The 19,537-nt window shown below is 40.3% G+C and overlaps 1 protein-coding gene across 1 annotated transcript; it reads right to left on the minus strand.

Annotated features, from left to right (window-relative positions):
- Positions 1-543: 543 nt before the first annotated feature.
- Positions 544-10,379, minus strand: LOC123031280 (transmembrane emp24 domain-containing protein 7-like). Its single transcript, XM_044446071.1, has 4 exons — positions 10,234-10,379; positions 9,911-10,130; positions 5,601-5,846; positions 544-3,692 (listed from the first exon to the last, which is right to left on the minus strand). The coding sequence occupies exons 2-4, from the start codon at positions 10,088-10,090 to the stop codon at positions 3,456-3,458; spliced, it is 663 nt and encodes a 220-aa protein (XP_044302006.1). The 5' UTR covers positions 10,091-10,130; positions 10,234-10,379; the 3' UTR covers positions 544-3,455.
- Between the last annotated feature and the right edge of the window lie 9,158 nt (positions 10,380-19,537).

Raw genomic sequence — 19,537 nt, forward strand, 5'->3', positions numbered from 1 at the left:
CCATACCCTTCTTCTTTTGCCATCTATTGTTCCCAGCATTAGGCTCTTCTCCAGTGATTCCTTCCGTCTCATTAGGTGGCCAAAGTATTTGAGTTTCATCTTCAGTATCTGGCCTTTTAAAGAGCAGTCAGGGTTGATCTCCTCTAGGACTGATCGGTTTGATCGCCTTGTGGTCCAAGGGACTCGCAGGAGTCTCCTCCAGCACCACAATTCAAAGGCCTCAATCTTTAGGCGCTCAGACTTCCTTATGTCCAGCTTTCACAGCCATACATTGCAACATGTTAGCATACACAGACCCATTTCCAGTCTTTAAGGGTACACTCCTATGCACGCTTAGACAGCCATGCTGGTTGGAGAATGCCTAGACTGTAAGCCATTTTTCTGTCCAAACTTGCATAGGATTGCACCACAATTCTAAAATGAGAGAAAGGACAATCCTAAAGGAAAAATATAACCCCAAATCTCTAACCTCTGCCACCACCTCCTCTTTTGGAGAACATTAATAGACTGCACTAAATCCATAAATAAGGAGCCACTCCAGCAGAACCTTATATTAAATTTTATTATCCCATATCATTTTCACAGGGCCAGCTTTGTCTTATTGAAACTAACAACAAAACTATGCAAGTTATCAAAAACTGGACACTTTACATCATGATACACATATGCAGACTTCAAGCAAATCAAATTTTTAAAACCTGGTATCATAGTACAGTTGAGCTGTACTTCAAATTTAGATGTGTGAAAACAGTTTAAACAGTTACAAATCAATTGTCTCTACAGAAATTTCCAAAACTGTTTGGTTGCTACTACTAATCAAATAATGTATGCTTAAAGCATATGTGGCTACCTTGAAATTAATATCATGTGTAATAACAGCATTGTAAAACCCTCACTGCATATTATGCACCAAGGCCCAAGATGATTTCGATGAAATATAGCTGGTTTAAGACAATGCCACAAACCCTGCACTGAAAAAATCAAATCATACAGCCCCATTATACCTTAATCACTATGGGATTCTGGAAGAAAAAAAAACACAAATAAAATGCACACACATTGACATCTATTATAACTAGATTGAGAAATTGACTTGGTAGTCACTTCAACATTTGGCAAATTATACCTTTAAGTTTATTGGGACACAGTCATGTGTTGACTCTGACCACATGGTGACACTGGCTACAAACAGTTCTCCACTGCTCCTTGGAAATCCAGAGATGCCAACTTAGCTGCATGGCTAGAGACTATAGAATACTTCCTCCTTCGTGCTATTATAGGTACAATGCTTTCAGATGGCTACTGGTTATCTACAGTCACCCATCACAGAAACATAGCAAGGGCGCCACAAATCCAAAATTGTGGACTAAAAAAAGCAGCTCTCAACTGACCTATTTACAAGTAATATAAAACTTTATTCTGAATCGATATGCTTTTGCGAAATTTCCCAAATTTATTACCAAATTCTCCAAGCACTGCTTCTGTCAACCTTCATTACCTCACTAACAGGAATGGAGGATATAGCAATCACTGTATTTCAGTGTTAGCTGTTTTTGTTTTTAACTGTCTTAACTACACATGCCCTCATGAATAGCATGCACTGGAGTTTTTGAAGAAATGGTCAAGTACAGTCAAGAAGTTTTCTTTATGCAGGTTCAAGAACCAAGTCATTGCTGCAAGGTTTTAACTGATACAGCTGTGTAGTCTAATGTCCCTAAGTTACATTAGTGCAGTATGTTTTAAAAAGTCAAACCCTCACATTATGTGGTGATGCATTTTTAAGAGATGCAAAACCTAACCAAACAAAGCACTCAATCCAACGCTTGTTTAGACAGAAAAAATATTGGAGACTGAGGGCTGAATGACTTTTTTCTGTCTAAATAGGCTTATGATTGTACTCTATTATAAGTTTAGAAGTTGAGCCACTCGGTGTTGGAGCACATTACAGCCTCTTTTTGACACTACACCAGCATTTAAATTCATGAAAATAGTCTAGGTTATATATACAGCACTAACATAAAGGAAACTGTAATGTATATATATTTTTAACAGCGGGACAGCAGTCAACTTTGCATAAGAGGATCATTCAAATTTTTGTGAATGTAAACCTTCTAGCATAGTGGTATTCATATACCTACAATCACTGCAACTTCTATCTTTTTCCATTTTGACAAGCCATGTTCTCAAATGAAAAACATACATATTTGGGATCAAGTTCTGCTTAAATCAATGAAGTATACTTTCAAATAAATGTACTTTATAATTACAGTGGTAGTGCTAAGTTCACTCTGATTGCTTTGAACTACATTAGAATGTGAAAGATCACACACATGCCTACAAGAATATACAAGGTATTATCTATTAGGCAAAAGAATACCAGCCATATGGCAAGCAAACTCACATATCCCAAAGTGTGTGATGCACTATAAAAGTGACCCTCCAGTCCAAAAATGGTAGCAGTCAGCACAAAGCAACCATTGCTCAATTGTTGCTAGTCGCGAATAATGAATTTTTCCAACAATTAATTGAGACTCTTTAATAGGCAGATGTAACACATTCAAGGATGTTATTCCACTGTGTTCAGCATCTGTATACGTGTTGCTTAGTAAGCCAGTAATTTAAATGACAACCCTTAAACCACTTATATTAATGTCATCCTATAGGACCACCCAAATAAAGGGACTGTAATATTGGCTTTGAGTCGCATGTTATTTAACCCAGTGCACTTTAGCTTAATCCTATTGACTTCAAGTGAGAATGACTGACTTTAGAATCTAATTCTTAAATAGCATGTTACTGATGATCTTTCAGTTCTTCAAAGCGACAGCACCATAAGCTCAAAGACTCGGTTTCAAGAACTACCAGACATTCTCCCCACTTGTCTGATTTAAAAAGAAAAATGCAATGAATCACAAACCTGTTTAATGTACAGAGAATTGGTTGCCCCCAAATTTCAGTATATACTATAAAATAAAAGCCCCCTCGCCAAGAAGCCTTTTTTACAAGAAAATAGAATTTTCCTTGCAAACCAGAACAGTGCAGTATAAGGCTCTGAGACTACAATTAATCACATTAGCTTCTGTTTTATTCTTATACCTTCCAAATTTGAGAAATCAGATTGTTCCCATTTTTCATATGGACAATCTTCCAAATAAAAATCCAAAGGGTTTTCTTTAAAGCACTATGTTCCTACCAAATAGTCTTATTAGTTAAAAAAGTTAGTTAGATCACTCAGCAGATATAAACAGAAGGAAAAAAACCCCACATAACACAAATAAAAAGCTGCCTTTTGTCACAGCTTTTGGGGAAGATGTACTTTGCAACTTAAGTGGAGGGGGAAGGGTAAAGGTACTTAAAATGTTCCCCATATTTAATTGTTCTGTAACTAGAAATTATTTGAAGAACAGTATTTTTTCTAAACAAACAGTGAATTTGAAGCATTTTCTCAACATGAGTTATGATCCAACACGAGTCGTGGTGGTTCTTTTGTCTGAGAAGAAGCTTTTGAGAAGAAATACCTGCCCAATACTAACTACAAGAAGAATGATGGCTTCTCCTATTGACCAATAAGCCACCCGTGTGTTTAAGTCTTCTGCTCTGCTGCGTCCTTGTGCTTCTCTCAACCGAAAATGAGTCTGGTAATCAATGACAGATTTTAGAGCTTCATGAATTGAAACACATGCTGACTCCATCTAGATACAAAAAGAGAGAAAACTGATGAGTAGGTCTTTACTGAATAATGATTTTTTTTTTGCTTTTGTTTAGTATCTTTTACACATTTTTACTTATTCAAGTCTAATCAATTTTCACTATAATTATGCAATCCCCTCATCTAAATTATGTACAAAGCTTTTGATTTTGTAATGGGAAGACTCTTGAGAAAGAAAAATATATAAAGAATATAACTCTACATGCTCCTTTCTAGGATATAGGCAGGTTTACTATTTTGTGAACTGAAAACATTTACTGAATACCACTAAGACATGGGACCATTCGGCAGCAATGTCTGTCTACTTGATCACACTTTTCTTGTATGTTTCAGGGCTGTCACCAATACTACGGCCATCTTCCTAAATGCAATAAAACCCATATTCGAATTTGTGCTCTGTTAAAAGCTTAAAGTCTGTATTTATACATAACTGTGCATTTTCAGTTAGTATATTTGTGCATTTAATTATGACCTTGATATTAGTTATTAACTTAAATAGTTACAGTATTTATTAAAAGCACAGCCCTATGCATGTTTCCACAGAAGAAAGTCCTATACCTTTTACTATTCCTCAGCTGACCTCTGGCAGCTGTAGGATGCTTTTCTGTCTAACATAGGCAGGATTGTACCCTTAGTAACTTTGGAATGAAGCCCTCAAAGTGGCTAACATTCCAACATCACAACATTCCAAAATGCAAGATCATGAGTGTCACAGGAGATAGAAGGGGACTTTCCTTCTCTCCTCCTGCCACACAGAATCGTCACACTCTCAAACTTCACTCCACAGGACCCTCTCCCAATCCTGCAAGGAGGGGTTTGACAGTTCAGAGAGAGCCGAGAGTGAATGGTGAGGCAGAATTGCTCCCTCCTTCCACCAACAAAAGCTGTTCCATTGGTGTGAATGGTAAATTGTATACCATTCATAAATGGCAAGAGCTACATTAAAGGCCATACACTTTTTAAAAGTCATACACACAAGCTAGCTAAGCTGGAGCGAGAATCTAATGTTGCCTTTTAGTGTTTCCTTCTCTCCTTGATTTCTTTCCACAGGGCAATTATGGAACCATCCAACTGGAACAGTCATCTAAAGCTTTCACTGCCTCCCCAAGGAATGGACACCTCCATTTCCAGCCCTGTCATCTATTAGACATATCTCTGCATTTTGTCAAAAAGGATATGGAATTTGATACTGGCAACAGAGTTAAAAACTAAGATTTCCTGGTGAATTGCCAAAACAATGCCAATCAGCAGTCTGCATGCCTAGTACAGAAGTCCTTAGCTATGCAGATAAAATGTGGCATTTCGTCACCCCCTTTTATTTAATTTCCATACCAACCAAAAGTGAAGCTCTCCAGATGGCTCACAAAACACATTAAAAAAACAGTAAAAGATACATTGTATAAAAATGTATTAAAACATCATTAAAAGTTTGCAATACAAAATTTAAAACCACATATTAAACAGGGACATGTGTGTATTATAACTTGAAGAAGAAAAGAAAAAAATATTCAGGCCTGTTAGTAGCTAGCAGACCCCAGAAACTATTTGAATGCCCTGCAGTAGGGGACAGTCTTTACCTGGTGCCAAAAAGAGGGGCAGAGCTCTGTTCCCCAAGTACCACCTTCTGCAGCCATCCAAGTAGGAATGGAACCACTGCAATGCAGTGCCCCGCACTCCCACCTCAGACAGTCACCCCTGAAGGATACCATGGTTCATGGTAATGGCTGCAAATGTAGATACCATTTTATGATCAACTGATGAGCTTCATGCAACCAGCTCTAGATACAGGAAAATGGATAGCAGCTGTGAAGAACTATAACCTGGTCTCAGTATTTCTATGGTCAAATTGGATGCTATGGTTTAATCAAATTCTCTTGAGAAGCAACTGTACCTGAGTAAGTGCAGTGACTCTATTTTCACTAGGAAACAAAGGTGGATCATCTCCAACCTGGAAGTCGAAGTACACTGTCTTGTGTGTGAAGGTAGAAAACTCATTGCTGAAACAAAATTTGTATGTTCCATTTCTGGAAGCTGTAAAGGTAAAACTATCGTACTGTTTCTTCATTTCTTTGTATAACACTATGCCATCTGGATCTTCTAAGCGGCAATCAACATCATAGTGTCCACCAGTGATCACCTGAGGAACAAAGAAAAGTAGTATTTGGAAGAGTAGTCAGTGGTATACCATTCCTAAGGAATAAGCAAACAACATTACCAAACAAATAGATAAACTATTGTCAATGTAGCACACTGTTGCTAAAGTCAGTTCCAGCATGGAAATCAGGTTTAGTTCCCTATAGGTTATAAAGAAACCTATAACATTTGTTCAGTTATTACTATATTTCAGACTTTACATTTTCATGATAGAAGTATCTAGCCCAACTATAACTGAGAAAAGCAGGGGAAAACTGCCAGGAAAATCCAAATGCAGGGGCTAAGTATTAGATGAGATGAGATGAAGGTTACAGCTTCTATCCTCTCTCTCCCTATAAACAAATGCAAATCTTGCCTTTACTTAAAGGGCCTTATAAAACAGATATACATATATTAATGGTTCACACAAGACTTGCCACTCTTATTTTTGCTAAATTAAAGTACAGAAAATAGATTAAAACTTTATAGTTAAACTTTTTTCTTTCCTAAAATCATGAGTCTTGATAGGACAAATTGAGAGATCCCCAATGTTCTGGTTCTGTGCACTTGTACTTACAATACCACTATGAATAAAAGTACAGTCAAACCCAAGGAACTGGGTCCAGACCATGTGTTCTAAAATAGAATGGCTTCCTCCATCTATGGAAGGCATTTGATTTAGTAGAGGGATCCAAAAAGCTGTACTTCTTCCAGTTCCTTCCTCCCCCGCAATGGCTTCCATCCTCCAGAAGGTGTAGGCCAGATTTTCAAGAGGGCAGAACTGGCTAGAGGGAGGGATCGGAAAAAGTTGCCTTCACCTTTACAACTGGCAGATGTGCTCCCCAAGTGGAACTCCACTCAGGGAATGCTCCTGTTGTTCTAAATCAAATCTATTATAATTTGTAGCATTACACTAGCCATACATTAAGAATAATGTGCTGAAGAGTTAGTTTTACAGCGTGATGTGAATCCTATCAAACTTGAATAAAAAGAGGTGCACACAATTCTCATACACAAAACAAATTCAACTTGGAAGAAAACTTGCAAAAGGTTCCATACAAAGTGGATTTAGTTTCTAAAGTTTACCTAACAGATTTAGTAGAGATAGAAAACAGGGAAAGGAAAGTATCTAATAAAATGTGTTGTAAAATATTTTGGTAAGGACTAGCAAGCTCTAAATGTTTTGGTTAAACTTTGCTATTTTCTTGGTGCTTTTGTAACTTTCAAAGACAACAGTGGCTGTAGGTATAAACATTTGTTAAAGAATCTACTTCTACTATACAAACAGCTCATTCCTGAGGATGTTATTCATTCATACCTCATACTGAAATCAAGTGTGGGCTAGAATAACAAATAACACTTATATCTGATAATTGTGATGGTTACTTGCATGGGATCTAGAGGACAAAGTGAATCTGAAAAGATAGGCTGGTAATGGCCATTTGAAGAGCAAAGCAGAGAAGTCTAGGATGATAGGAAGTACACACCAAATAGAGAACTCAGCTGTTCATACCAATACTTCTACAGCATATCACAGAAGTAGCTAGTGGACATCAAATATGTCTTTGCAGAGATGGCTATGAAATTTCTAATATCTTCTTCCAAGACAAGAAAACAGTAGTTTGTCACAACTAGGACTTGCATTACATGTTTGTCACAAGTGGGATAAATTGCATACCCCATTCTGTTCCCACTTCCTCTTTCCTTTCCATTTCCCCCCCACCCAATCCCAGTTTGTAAGTACCCTGTTGCCCTTGAGCATGTTCAGTTCCCATAAAGATTTATTTTGTTTTGTGGCACCTCTGCAGGCCATGAGATTTACTTCAAGTCTGCTAATACCTTCCTTTTGTGTATGAATGGTGCAATTCGGCCTACATAAATGTTGCATACTTTTAAATTTGAGACTGAACACCTTGTTTTTTAGATCCATCTGCCTAGATCTGCAAGAATTCTTACTTTTTTGCAATCACCTTTCAGATACTAGCTGTTTTTTTACTGCTGTAATGTGCTCTCCTATACCCTGATAGCTTGAAATATCATCTCAGTTATGTGAGTTAGTTATATGGACATAACGTTCTACTATTGCTCAAACCGACTGGGGGTGGGGATATGATTTGGAGAAGAATGATCCCCACTTCATGCAGTAGAAAAGGAAGGAGGTAGCATGACTATCTGATATTGCTACATGGGACAGTGCTATGTGGCTTCGCGCTACTGGCACTGCTCAACATGATTGCATAAACAGCAGTGCTTGCTCTACTGTTGCATTAACAATGAGATGATTCACCATACAAGTTAGGTGACAAAGCAATTTATTTCTTAAAATTTTCAGTCACAACCCTTTCAGAGAAAACAATACTTGACATAGTAATCCAGGATTTCATTTCCATGTTTGTGATGAGAACACTGGACTAAAACCTAATTGGTGAAGGTGGGGGTCAAGAGTTCATTTCTCCTCCCTTATCTACTATTTCTGCTGCACTAAAGTCCTATTCAGTTTAAAAAAGGCCCTTACCTATTAATACAAGTTGGGAGAAGGGCCATGCTACACAGTTCTCACATAAAGTGTTCATAAACTCAGACAAGTGTAGGTTCTCTTTCTATACATCTTTCTACAGACACTCAGGTCATACAAAGCTACCACTGCAGGGAGACCTATATAATGAACATGATGTTGGAAACTGAACTATATGGTGCAACCCTCATATAATAAATTTTCAACCATCCAAATAGGATTACTGTCCAGTCTCAATGCAATTTTGCACAGAAGAGATAGCTAGATTAATGCAACATTCTGTCCTCAAGGTTTGCATTCTAATGCAAGAGAACCTACACTGCCTCCTCTTTAAGCAACAACACTACCACAAAAACAGGGATAGGAATATTCTTTCAAGATTCTGCTTGGTAGCACACAAAGGCAAATAGTTGATGGTTGGAATTCATTCCCCACAACTTTCAGAAAGGATCAGATGATAAAAGAAACATAATACCACACATTCCATGATCTATAGAATTATACACAATTGATTTTAACTGGGCAGTATGAAATAGTTGTATGCCACTTGTAGGCATGTAAAGCCCGGTGTTGTTAAAGTCCAAGCATGTGGTGTGTCATGTTCCTTTCACTACAAAAAGGTAAAGTAATACTGACTTCGTATGATTCTTTCTCTGCAAAGCACACAATGCAAGCATTTGAAGATAGACCACATCTACATGTTTCAAAGCTGAACTAACTACTACCACTTATATATGAGTAACAAAGAAAAAGTAGTAAATAACCACATTTTCCATAGAGGCATACACAGCCCCCAAAGGATTCTCCAACTCTAAACTAATGCATGTGATTGATGCCCTTGTAATCACTGGTGATCATTTTTCCTAGAGCAGAATATCTTCATCTATTTGCTTTACAAAGAACTGTTTTGCTTATAAAGAACTCAAAGTGGCTTACATCATTCTCCTTCTGTGGCTCTCAATTTTATCCCCACAACAACCCTGCAGGGTAGGTTGGGCTGAGTCTGTGACTGGCTCAAAGTCACCCAGTTGGCTCCATGGCTGAGCAGGGACTAGAACCCAGATCGTCTAAGCCCCAGTCCCATGCTCTTATCCACTACACCATGCTGGTTCTCTAATATTCACTTATAAATAGTCAATAACAGAAGCATGCTGTAGTGGAAGAGAAAACAGAATAAGTGGTGATGGAAGGGGATGGGTTGGGAGACAATGATGAGGAACTGACCTGTGAGATTATAGATGCAACACTATCTCAACATAGTACATGCATTCAGGCAAGTCTTATAGATTTAGGGACACATTCAGCTGCTTGCTTTATTTACTAGCTTAACTGAAGGCGTTAAACGGCAACAAAAAGGGAAGCCCTTCCCCCCTCCATGCTGCCTTTTCAACGACTGCTTTCGGGATTCAGGGAATTTTTAATCCACGTTACTATCTGTCCGCCTGAAATCATGCAGCTGCAATCATTCAAGTCTAACTAAGGCGCGCGCGCGCAGACACAGTCAAGGGCGTGATCTTGCCTATGTGGCGTCGGAGAGGGAATGATGCGTTTACCTGAAATTCCAGGGTACACTTGGTGCCTTGAACAATCTCCTCATAGAAGCACTGCTTTGCATTGTCTGGCAATTCGAAGGTGATCTCCGAGGCGCGGGCAGCCCAACACAAATTCAGCAGCACCAACACCGCCGACAATCCTGCAGAGGCACCAGGGCCTTGCCAGCCCCTCAGCAACATCTCCCTGACGGAGGCTCGACCGAAAGCGTCAAGGGCTGAACTGAGAGGGAACGAGAATGGACGAAATGAGGCGCGAGCAGGGCGAAGACGAAGCACAGGTAGCCCTAAGCGTGGCGGAGGCAGACGATATACAAGGGCCTCACCTGTGAGGAAGTCAAACGCAACCGGCTTTCACCTGCGGCGTGGCTAAAGGGAGAAGGGGGGCAAAAACGGAACCGACAACCCGGAAGCGGACGGATTCCACCTTGTACAGACAGAAAGAACTTCCGGGTGAATTGTCATTTGTTGACGTGGTGTTCTTTGGGCGGACAGAGGAGGGGCTGGAGATTAAATGAATAGGTGGGCGGGGCTTAAAGGGGCGAGTGGCCCGGCTCGAAACGCTGCCGTCATTGCACGACTTTTGCGAGAAGCTCTTATTGGTGCTTCAGAGCCGCGGCGCTAATAGGACGTTGCTGGGCGACGGCCCTTGGCGATTGTGACGTACTCTAAGCCTCGCCGTAGATAGACGGGAAGAGGGTGGCACTTGCAATGCGGAAGGTCCCGCGGAACGTGCTTGGAAGTAGCCCCTGTTGCCTTAGAGATATAAACGCATCTCCGCCCTTAGCAGATCAGCCGTATCCCGGCAGCAGCTGGTTTATCAGGCGCCAGCAGAATTGAAGGGAAGCGGCGTGCTCAGCCTGGCTCCTGCGCTCCTCTCGTCGCACTGCTTCCCCCTCAGCTGTTTCGGGAAGGGTAGCCATGTTAGTCTGTTGCGGCAAAAGCATCAACGAAGTGCCTTGTGGTACCTCAGAGACCAACATATTTATCATGACATTATATACTTCGTGAACGCAGCCCACTTTATCAGATGCTTTTGTTATTTATAATATTTTAAAGAATGTCAAGTATTCTCTGGATGGAAAATACCACTGGATAATGTTTAACGGGCCACAAGTCTTAATTGTATTAATAAAGTGCTATTATCTGACTTTGCTTCTTGTTTATCCTTCCCAATCCTTTTTTTCTTCTCTCTCTTTTGCCTTGAGTCCTTTAGATTGTAAGTCTAAGGGCAGGGACTACGTTCTTACTGATCTTTGTAGGCTTTTTTTTCTGAAGAGCAGAGTAAAATGTTTTGACTAAATACTTATGAAAATAACTGCCCTCAAAGGTGGACTAGCAAGAAGAGGTTCTCTCTTGTTATGGGCAGGCTGATAAGGGTGACAGGATATCCTTCAAGTAATTTGATCCCAAACCATGTAATGCTTTGAGGGTCAAAAGCAACAGGGCTTGGAAATGTACTGGTAAGGAATGCAGCCAGTACAGTACAACTGTATAATCTGATCACACACACTCCCACTACTCAAGGGGCCACATTCTGCACCAGTTAAGTTTCCAGACCATCTTCAATCGAGCCCCATCTACTGTATTTTACAGTAGTCTAGCCTGGGCACCACTAGTGCTATATACGTGAGGCAAGAGCTGTCCTCTCCAGATACAGCTGCAGCTGGTTTACCAGCCTAAGTTGGCAAAACTTGCTCCTGGACACTGCAGCCACCTGGACTTCACACTTGAGTCTTTCAGGGGGGGTACAACCCATGAAAGAGCAGTTGTAAAGCTCTATCCAGGGTAGTTGGCTTCCCAATCTCTGACTTGCCTTAAGTCTCAGCTTGTTCACTCACAGCCACACTAAAACAGTTTCCAGACACTGGTTCAAGAATGTAATAGTCTCCCCAGGATGTGTAGATGGAAATGAGACAAAGCTAAGCATCCTCCTCCAAGCGTTGACAGTTCAGCCCAAACCTCCTAATGATTTTCCCCAACAGTTTCAGGTAGATGTTAAAAGCAGAGGAGACAGGCATCCTAGTGGCCATGGGAGGGTACCGAAGTCTCCAAGCACCACTTCCTGAGACTGCTTCCCCAGAAAGGGCCAGAAGCACTTTAACACTGTGTCTTCTAAGCCCAACCTCGTATTTTAAAGAAATACTAGGTTGGGCTTAGAAGTTCTGCCTTAGCTGAAAAGCTTAGCCAAACACACACATAGCCTAGCCAACAGGCAGCAGCGGTCTTCAGAATCAGGGTTGGGTAGATCCATTGCTCAGGATCATCATCTTGGAAGCCTTATTAAAGTAGTGTGAAAAAAATTACAAAAATGGGACTGCGGCAACAGTAAGCTTCTCAGCTGAAGCTGTACTTCCTATAACCCACCAGAGGGAGCATTTAATCAGAATTATTTCTAAGGTCCAGTTCTTTTTAATGGCACACATTCATTTTAAAGCCTTTATTATACCAATATGAGATTTAATCCTCTTGAAGCAGAATCATATGCTAGTATTAAGAATACCCAGCACCCCAAGATATTATTGGAAGAATAGGATCAATATGATGCACTTAAAGCAACATGGGAAATGGATTTGAGAAAAAAATATTAGTAAGGTAGATTGGGAAAATATTTGGACGGAGGATACCAAAATGTATGTCAGTAAGAAAAAAGGAACAATTCTACACAATTTTATGCAAGTGGTATTTAACCCCAGTGAAATTGAATTGTATAAATAACAAATACCCCAATTTATGCTGGAGATGTGGTGTTGAAGTGGGTACATATTTACATATGTGTTGGGAATGTGAATATATAATAAACTTTTGGAAAGAGGTTTTTTTAAAAAGTTCAGTAAAATATTGATATATGTGCTGAGATTGCATTATTTTGATGTTTGATAAAAAATAATGAAGTTGGAAAAACAAAGAATAAATTTAAGAACTGCAGTGAGACTAATTATAGCAAAGAATTGGAGAATAAAATACGATTACCAATTGTCTGATTGGTATAGAGAAGTCTGGAATATAGCTATTAATGAGAAATTAATGTGTGATGTTGAAGTGAGAAAAGGGCACATAAAGAAAAATAAGTTTTATGAGATTTGGGGTATATTCATTGACTATGCTTTAAAGAAAGGGAAAGGATTTGAGCAGTCAAAAGAATCATTACAGTTTTGGAAGAGGGGAATGTCCTGAAGTATTTCAAGGTTTTTTTCTTTTATTTGTCCTTGGTCTGGGTGGTGGGGAGTAATGTAATAATTTTTATTGTATGTTAATTTTTATGTTCACATTTTAAATGGAAGGGGGTTTTTGTTTGTATTTTAAATATTTGTTTAAAGAAAATAAGAAAAAGGGAAAAAAGGAATCCCCAGCACTACTATTATTTAGAAGACATGTTAAAATCAACTTGACTTAATTTGAAATAAACATTTGTTGTTATTATTGTTGTTGTTGTTATTTCTGTACCACACAATAGCTGAAGCTCTCTGGACAGTTTGCAACAGCAGATAAAATACAATATAAAATACACACATCATAAACATTCAATACAACATGTAAAAAAACAAATTTAAAAAGCTACAGTAACTTATACAAATTAAATCATAAGAGTTGTTAAGCCCAATATAAACCTAATCAAACACCTTGTCACAGAGGACGGTCTTAACCTGGGACCAAAAATGTATTCCAGTTGGTTCCAGGCAGGCCTCAAAGACTGCTTGTTCCATAACTGGAGGGCTGCCTCTGAAAAGATCCTTTTCTTGTTGCCACCAGCCAAGTCTCCTTTGGAAGTGGCAATCAGGGGCAGGCCCCAGAACTCTTTTATAGTGCTCAGGTTCATTGCAGTTGGAAGAGATGTTCTGTCAGGTATTGTAGTTCCAAGCTATGCGGGTCTTTATAGATTAAAACTAGCACCTTGGATTGGGATTAGAAGCAGTATATCCTATTCCCAACAAAGCCAGCAGTGTCCGAAGGGTACTGTGTATTGAAAGACACAGAGAGATCCAGAAGCACCAACAGGAACACACTCCCCTGGTCTCTTTCCTGGTATAGGTCATCATACAGTGTCACTAACTGGGCAGGGACAAGGGAGCTGGGCAGGGAGAAGGGAATGCAGACAAGGGGAGAGGTAACATTCTGTGGAACTAATGAACCCTACTCACCAGGTAGCTGTGTCACAGCTAGCTGTCACATGCAGTAGCTTTTATTCTGGGAACCCAAACCACCAGGAGAGGAGTCTTAGCCCAGTAAGGGGTTTTTGGACATTGGGCAACATGTTATCATAATACTCTGCCAGACCATTGGTCTGTCCAGCCCAATGTTGCTGACATGGACTGGCAGTAGCTCTGCAGGGTTCCAGGAAGGAGTTTTCTTAGCCCTACCTGGAAATGTTATGGCTTGAATTTGGGACCCTTGGCATGCAAACTATGTGCTCTGCCACTGAGCTCCAGCCTCAGTACAAATGATAGCAACATGAGATGGCATGAACTTACTGAGATACTACTCTTCCCTTGGCTTCTTCTGTTTACTATGGAAGTAAACTAAGAGAACAAAGAAAGGGCATGCACATTAGGTATATCTGTTTATTGGGGCATGACCTTTTGAAGAATTATGTAAAAGAAGTTTATTGATAACAGGCAGAAAGTTTACAACAGTTTATTGATAACAGGCAGAAAACAGATGCAACTTATGTAGGAATGGCCTCATTGCATTCCTTCCAAGCATAGAGTACCTATTTCTCATCATGCTCTGAGAAGGGAGGGGAGGAAGGCTTTCATCAGACTAGCTGGCCTCATGATGTCACCAGGCGTCATCTCTACCCGATTCTGAGAAGAGTTTTTATTATTATTATTAAGAAAGAGTTGGCAAAGAGTGAAGAAATAAAATACACAAGTTGCTTTTTTTTCTTGTTCTTGTTCCCTTTCTTTCTTTTTAGAAGTAGGCTGCTGGTCTGAATCCTGGAGGAGCAGGCAGGATTGAGATCCAATCTGCTGGTATGCTTGTTTGCTACATCAGTTGTGAAGTTGCCGTTCTGAAGTGTGAGCAACCTTAATTTATGTCTGTATTTATCCATATAGTATGACTGGACCTGTTTATTCCAACTCCCTGCTTTACAAACAGCTATGGGTCATCTCACACGTAGCTGTCTAATATTCTTGGGCCTGATTCATATAAAGTGCCCAAAGGTTTCAGGGCACTGTAGAATTGTTTAAAGAAACACCTGCAGTCTCTGCCTGAAGATTTACTAGCTAATAGGCTTTAGCTGGGTTCACATGCCACTGCAAGCAACCCTACATGATTCTCATGGTTCAAGGATTTTTACCTCGAGCCACCTGTCAGACAACCAGGCCCATGGTGGCAACGCTCTCCTTACCTCCATCTCCTTCCCTCTCAGTCCTCCCAGGAGACACTGCAGGGAGGAAGGAGGCTCTCCTCTTTGACAGCTGTGCTTACGAGCCACGTTCAGATCACCACAGCTGTCAGGTGGTCCCTGTTTTGCCATCAGGGTTCATATCCTGAAGCACAGCAGAGGACAAAGAAGCTGATCAGGTACCCTTGCTTCCTACTGCAGAGGGACCACTGGAGCAGGAGGGTGGGGTGCTTGGTCTGTGCCCAGGTAAAAGGGGAGGAAGTCAGCTGGGGGGACTGTGGAAAGGAGCAGCACCGCCCGGCTGATTCTCCACTGCCCCGGGCCCATGTCCGAAGGGAGCCCTTCTTGTGCACAAGCAGGAGGAGGCAGAGTCAGCAGGGGGCAGTGCCCAGTTGCAGATGGTACTTCTTAGCTGATTCCATGCTCACCTCCCTTCTTGCTCTGACTTGCCAGAGAGGCATCCCCAACCTGGAGTCCTCAAGAGTGCCTGTCTTGCAAGCAGCAGCAACAAGGGGGCAGCAGTGCTTGCTCCCACTTTCTCATGTCCACTTACCAGAGGGATCCCCCGCCTGGTCACAGATAGGGCTGTACAGTTTTTGTTAAAATAGTTCTTTCTGTTATTCAGTCATTGACACAATCAGATTGTTTTAAAGCAATGCATGGGAATTCAGTTCCACTTGTGCAAGTGTTCATTAGTGCATGTTCCCTCATCTGCAGTGACAAACTCATCTGAATCTCCATGGAATGAATGTGATTTGGAAAAGGCCAGTCTGGTGCAGAATCTACAGGTTGGATTCAAGGAAATCCAAACTAATTGTCTGTTGCAGATTTTTCCAACATAACTATGCACAGTCTTCCCAACTAAGGTGGGATGTGCTGTATTTCCATTTAAATTATAGTGATTATTTCTAAGTGTGCATTGCAACATATAAATTAGCATATTGCCATTCTGGCTGGAGATGCTGATGGTACCAGGTCAAGGAGGGCTGCCTTAGATCCACTCACTTTTATATTTTTAAATCAATGAATTCTGTTGTGTGGCTGGACGTGCACATGGTGGGCTGAGAATCTGTCATCTGATGATGGTGTTTAGCTCTGAAGATTTCCTTCTCTCCAAACACTAGGTAACATCATCCAGTTTTGCTTCTGTTTACTTTTTGTTAACCCGATTAATCACCAGCTTTTCTAACTGCTCACAACCTGCCTAATCAACATAATTACCCTCATGGAACATGGATTGCCATGATTTAATTTAAGTTTTTAAATTTAATTTAATAAAACATTTCTACCCTGTCTTTCACTAAACGTCTCAAGACAGCTTACAGAACATAAAATCAACAGCAATAAAAATACAATCCATAATACAATAGATTATAATAAATAGATTATAATAAATACGATCAGTACTAATAGAATATCATCAAATTAAACCGATAATAAACAAGGAGAATAAATCACAATCATAAGAAAAATAAATAAATAAAACAATTCAGATAAAATAAAATGTGACTGTTAACATAAGCATCTAAAACCCTAATTTTTAAAATGACAGTTAAAAAGGTTTTCCCTGGCGCCAAAAAGAATATATGCTCGGCACCAGGCAAACCTCTCTGAGAAGCGCATTCCACAGTCTGGGCACCACCACAGAAAAGGCCCTCCTCCAAGCAGATATCCTCTTTACCTCCTTCAAGGAGGGTTCCTGGAGCAGGGCCTCTCCGGCAGATCTTAAGGGGCGTATATGGAGGCAGGCATTCCTTCAGGTATCCTGGTTTAGGGCTTTATAGGTTAATACCAGCACCTTGAATTGGGCCTGGACTTCAATCGGGAGCCAGTGTAGCTGGTAGAGGACTAGTGCTATATGAGAATAACTGCTGGTCCCTGTCAGCAAGCAGGCATTTCTATTTTGTACCAATTGAAGTATCCAGACTGTTTTCAAGAGCAGCCCCACGTAGAGCATATTACAATAATCCAATCAGGAAGTTACCAGGGCATGTGTCACCATTGCTTGGCAGTGCTCATCCAGGTAAGGACACAGCTGATGGACCAGCCGAAGCTGGAGGAAAGTGCTCCTTGCCACTGCCGTCACCTGGGCTTTCCGGGACAGCTCTGGGTCAAGAAGCACTCCTAGGCTGTGGACCCTGTCCTTCAGAGGAAGTGTTACCCCATCCAGGAAGAGGATCAAAATCACTTACCTGAAAACCCGAACCACCCATCAAAAGGACCTCCGTCTTATCTGGATTGAGGCTCAGTTTATTGGCCCTCATCCAGCCCATTACCTTGGCCAGGCACCAGTTCAGGACAGCCACTGCCTCACCTGGATGATGTCTGAAGCCAGCATGGGTAGTTGCCCAAGCAGCTGCTACACGTGTTTGGAAGAGGGACTCACAAGGAAGTCTCAGCTGGAGCTCAAAATGGCCATTAAAATGGCTTCATCAGAAAAGCCACTATGATAACGAAAATACCAGTCCTTTAAATAGTTCAAATAAATCCAGTGACTTCCCCATTTTATAGCCCTCATTCAGTCCAAAAGGTTTTCCACAGAATATATGATTTATGAAAGTCTATGATAAAATAATTATATGGTTCATATAATTATATTATATGATTAATTTATTATAACAGATTATGATAAAATAATTCTTAATAAACAACTACTGACCTATGAACCAACTACTCAGCAGGAACATGCGGAAGGGACAACAGCAGTTGCTGGTGAATATCTTTGAAGGATGTGGAGGCATAATTGCTTCTTTTTCTTTTTGATCCAGAAAAACTATGTGTGCTTATGTGGACATCTTTCACCTTTTCTTTTGCTCAAAATCAAGGAGATTTTTTCACAGACACTTCAAGGTGAATTGGTAGTCCAGAATTTGGACTCTTGGATGTTTCATGTCATCTAGACACTGGTAGCAAAGGAAGTAGGATTTTTCTTGGCTTTTTTCCTGCCCTTGGAATGAACTGGCAATCTTCACAGACATAAATGCAGACATAGAATAGCTTGTTCCTTGGTACTAGATAGTTGGCATTAGGAGACTTTGTTCAAGGAAGGCTTTGTGATATTTTTAAATGGCCTTTTGTTTATCTAAATTAGAAGTAATGCTTAATTGAATTGGCTGTCTCTAATATCTGTCCACCTTTCTTTACTAGTTAGGTAGGAATGTGATTACTATTATGCACATTCTGATAAATGTCCTTTTCATTGGACCCTTAAAAAAGTGGGGTGGGGCTGAGAGTTGAATGGAATAAGCCTGAATTTTTAATCTTGGTCAACAAATTTACTTGCCCATCTCCATACTTTGAGGCTTAAATCCTTGCTGGAAACAACGTATTTGATTGTGTGTGTTTGTAAATTAATCTGTCTCTCACAAGGAAACAGTCCCTTTTCTTATTCTGTTTATTAAGTGATGTTAGTAACCTGTGAATGATTAAAGAAATGTTTTGACAGCCTATACTGTAGGAACATATTAATTACTCCAAATAGCCTGTAATGGACAGTACTTAATCACCTTCCTGTTGAATGATCCTCCCTGATTAACCAGTACACAAAGGACCCTACTGACTGTAACTGGCAGGGATTGGAAGTGGAACACAGGAACATAACAAGCTGGCTTACTGTGAGTCAGATCCTTGGTTCATGTAGTCCAGTAATGTCAACATTTACTAGCAAAAGCTTTCCTGAGTTTTGGTCAGGTGATTTCCTGGAAGGTGATGGGTATTGAACTTGGGACCACCTTCATGTAAAGCAGGCACTCTGTCACTGATCTACAGCTCCTTCTTCTGTTAAAAAAATGGCACTTGGTTATTCATTGAACATAATTCTTGTGTGTGCTTAAAACCTTTCCTTTAGAGTCTAACCTGTTCAGGAACCGTGGGGTAATTTCCTGCATCTTCTTGATTTCAGTTCTAGCATTCACCTTTTACAAATGGACTGAAACAAAGGAATATTATGGGCAATGAAGCCCATGACAATCTCCTGAAAGAACCTCATAGGTTAGGCAATGAAATTTGCATACTTACTCTTGGGGCTGGGGGGGGGGGGCGTTGGTTGAACATGTTTGCCTTCTTACTTTTAGACACTGTATAAACTCTTAAATAAATTCAGTGTTACTTTTTGATTAGAAGTCTGCTGGGTGCAATGAGGAGGTGGGAACAGTACTTAAATATGAACATTATTTTAAAAGGGAGAGGATAATCAGGCATTCTATCCACCTAGCTGACGTAAGATATTTTAAAATAAATTTTGGGAATGGAGGAGGTCCCTGCACACTCATTTTGTACCT

Source organism: Varanus komodoensis, unplaced genomic scaffold (genome assembly GCF_004798865.1).
Source record: "Varanus komodoensis strain SLA01 unplaced genomic scaffold, ASM479886v1 scaffold5, whole genome shotgun sequence".
NCBI classification, from domain to species: domain Eukaryota; kingdom Metazoa; phylum Chordata; class Lepidosauria; order Squamata; family Varanidae; genus Varanus; species Varanus komodoensis.

Bases quoted from the DNA above. Each gene is read 5' to 3' on its own strand.
- LOC123031280 (XM_044446071.1), bottom strand. From the start codon at position 10,090: ATGTTGCTGAGGGGCTGGCAAGGCCCTGGTGCCTCTGCAGGATTGTCG. The intron at 5,847-9,910 runs GTAAACGCATCA...TTTGTTCCTCAG, and splicing joins AGTGTACCCTGGAATTTCAG to GTGATCACTGGTGGACACTA. The intron at 3,693-5,600 runs GTACAGTTGCTT...TTTTGTATCTAG, and splicing joins GAGTCACTGCACTTACTCAG to ATGGAGTCAGCATGTGTTTC.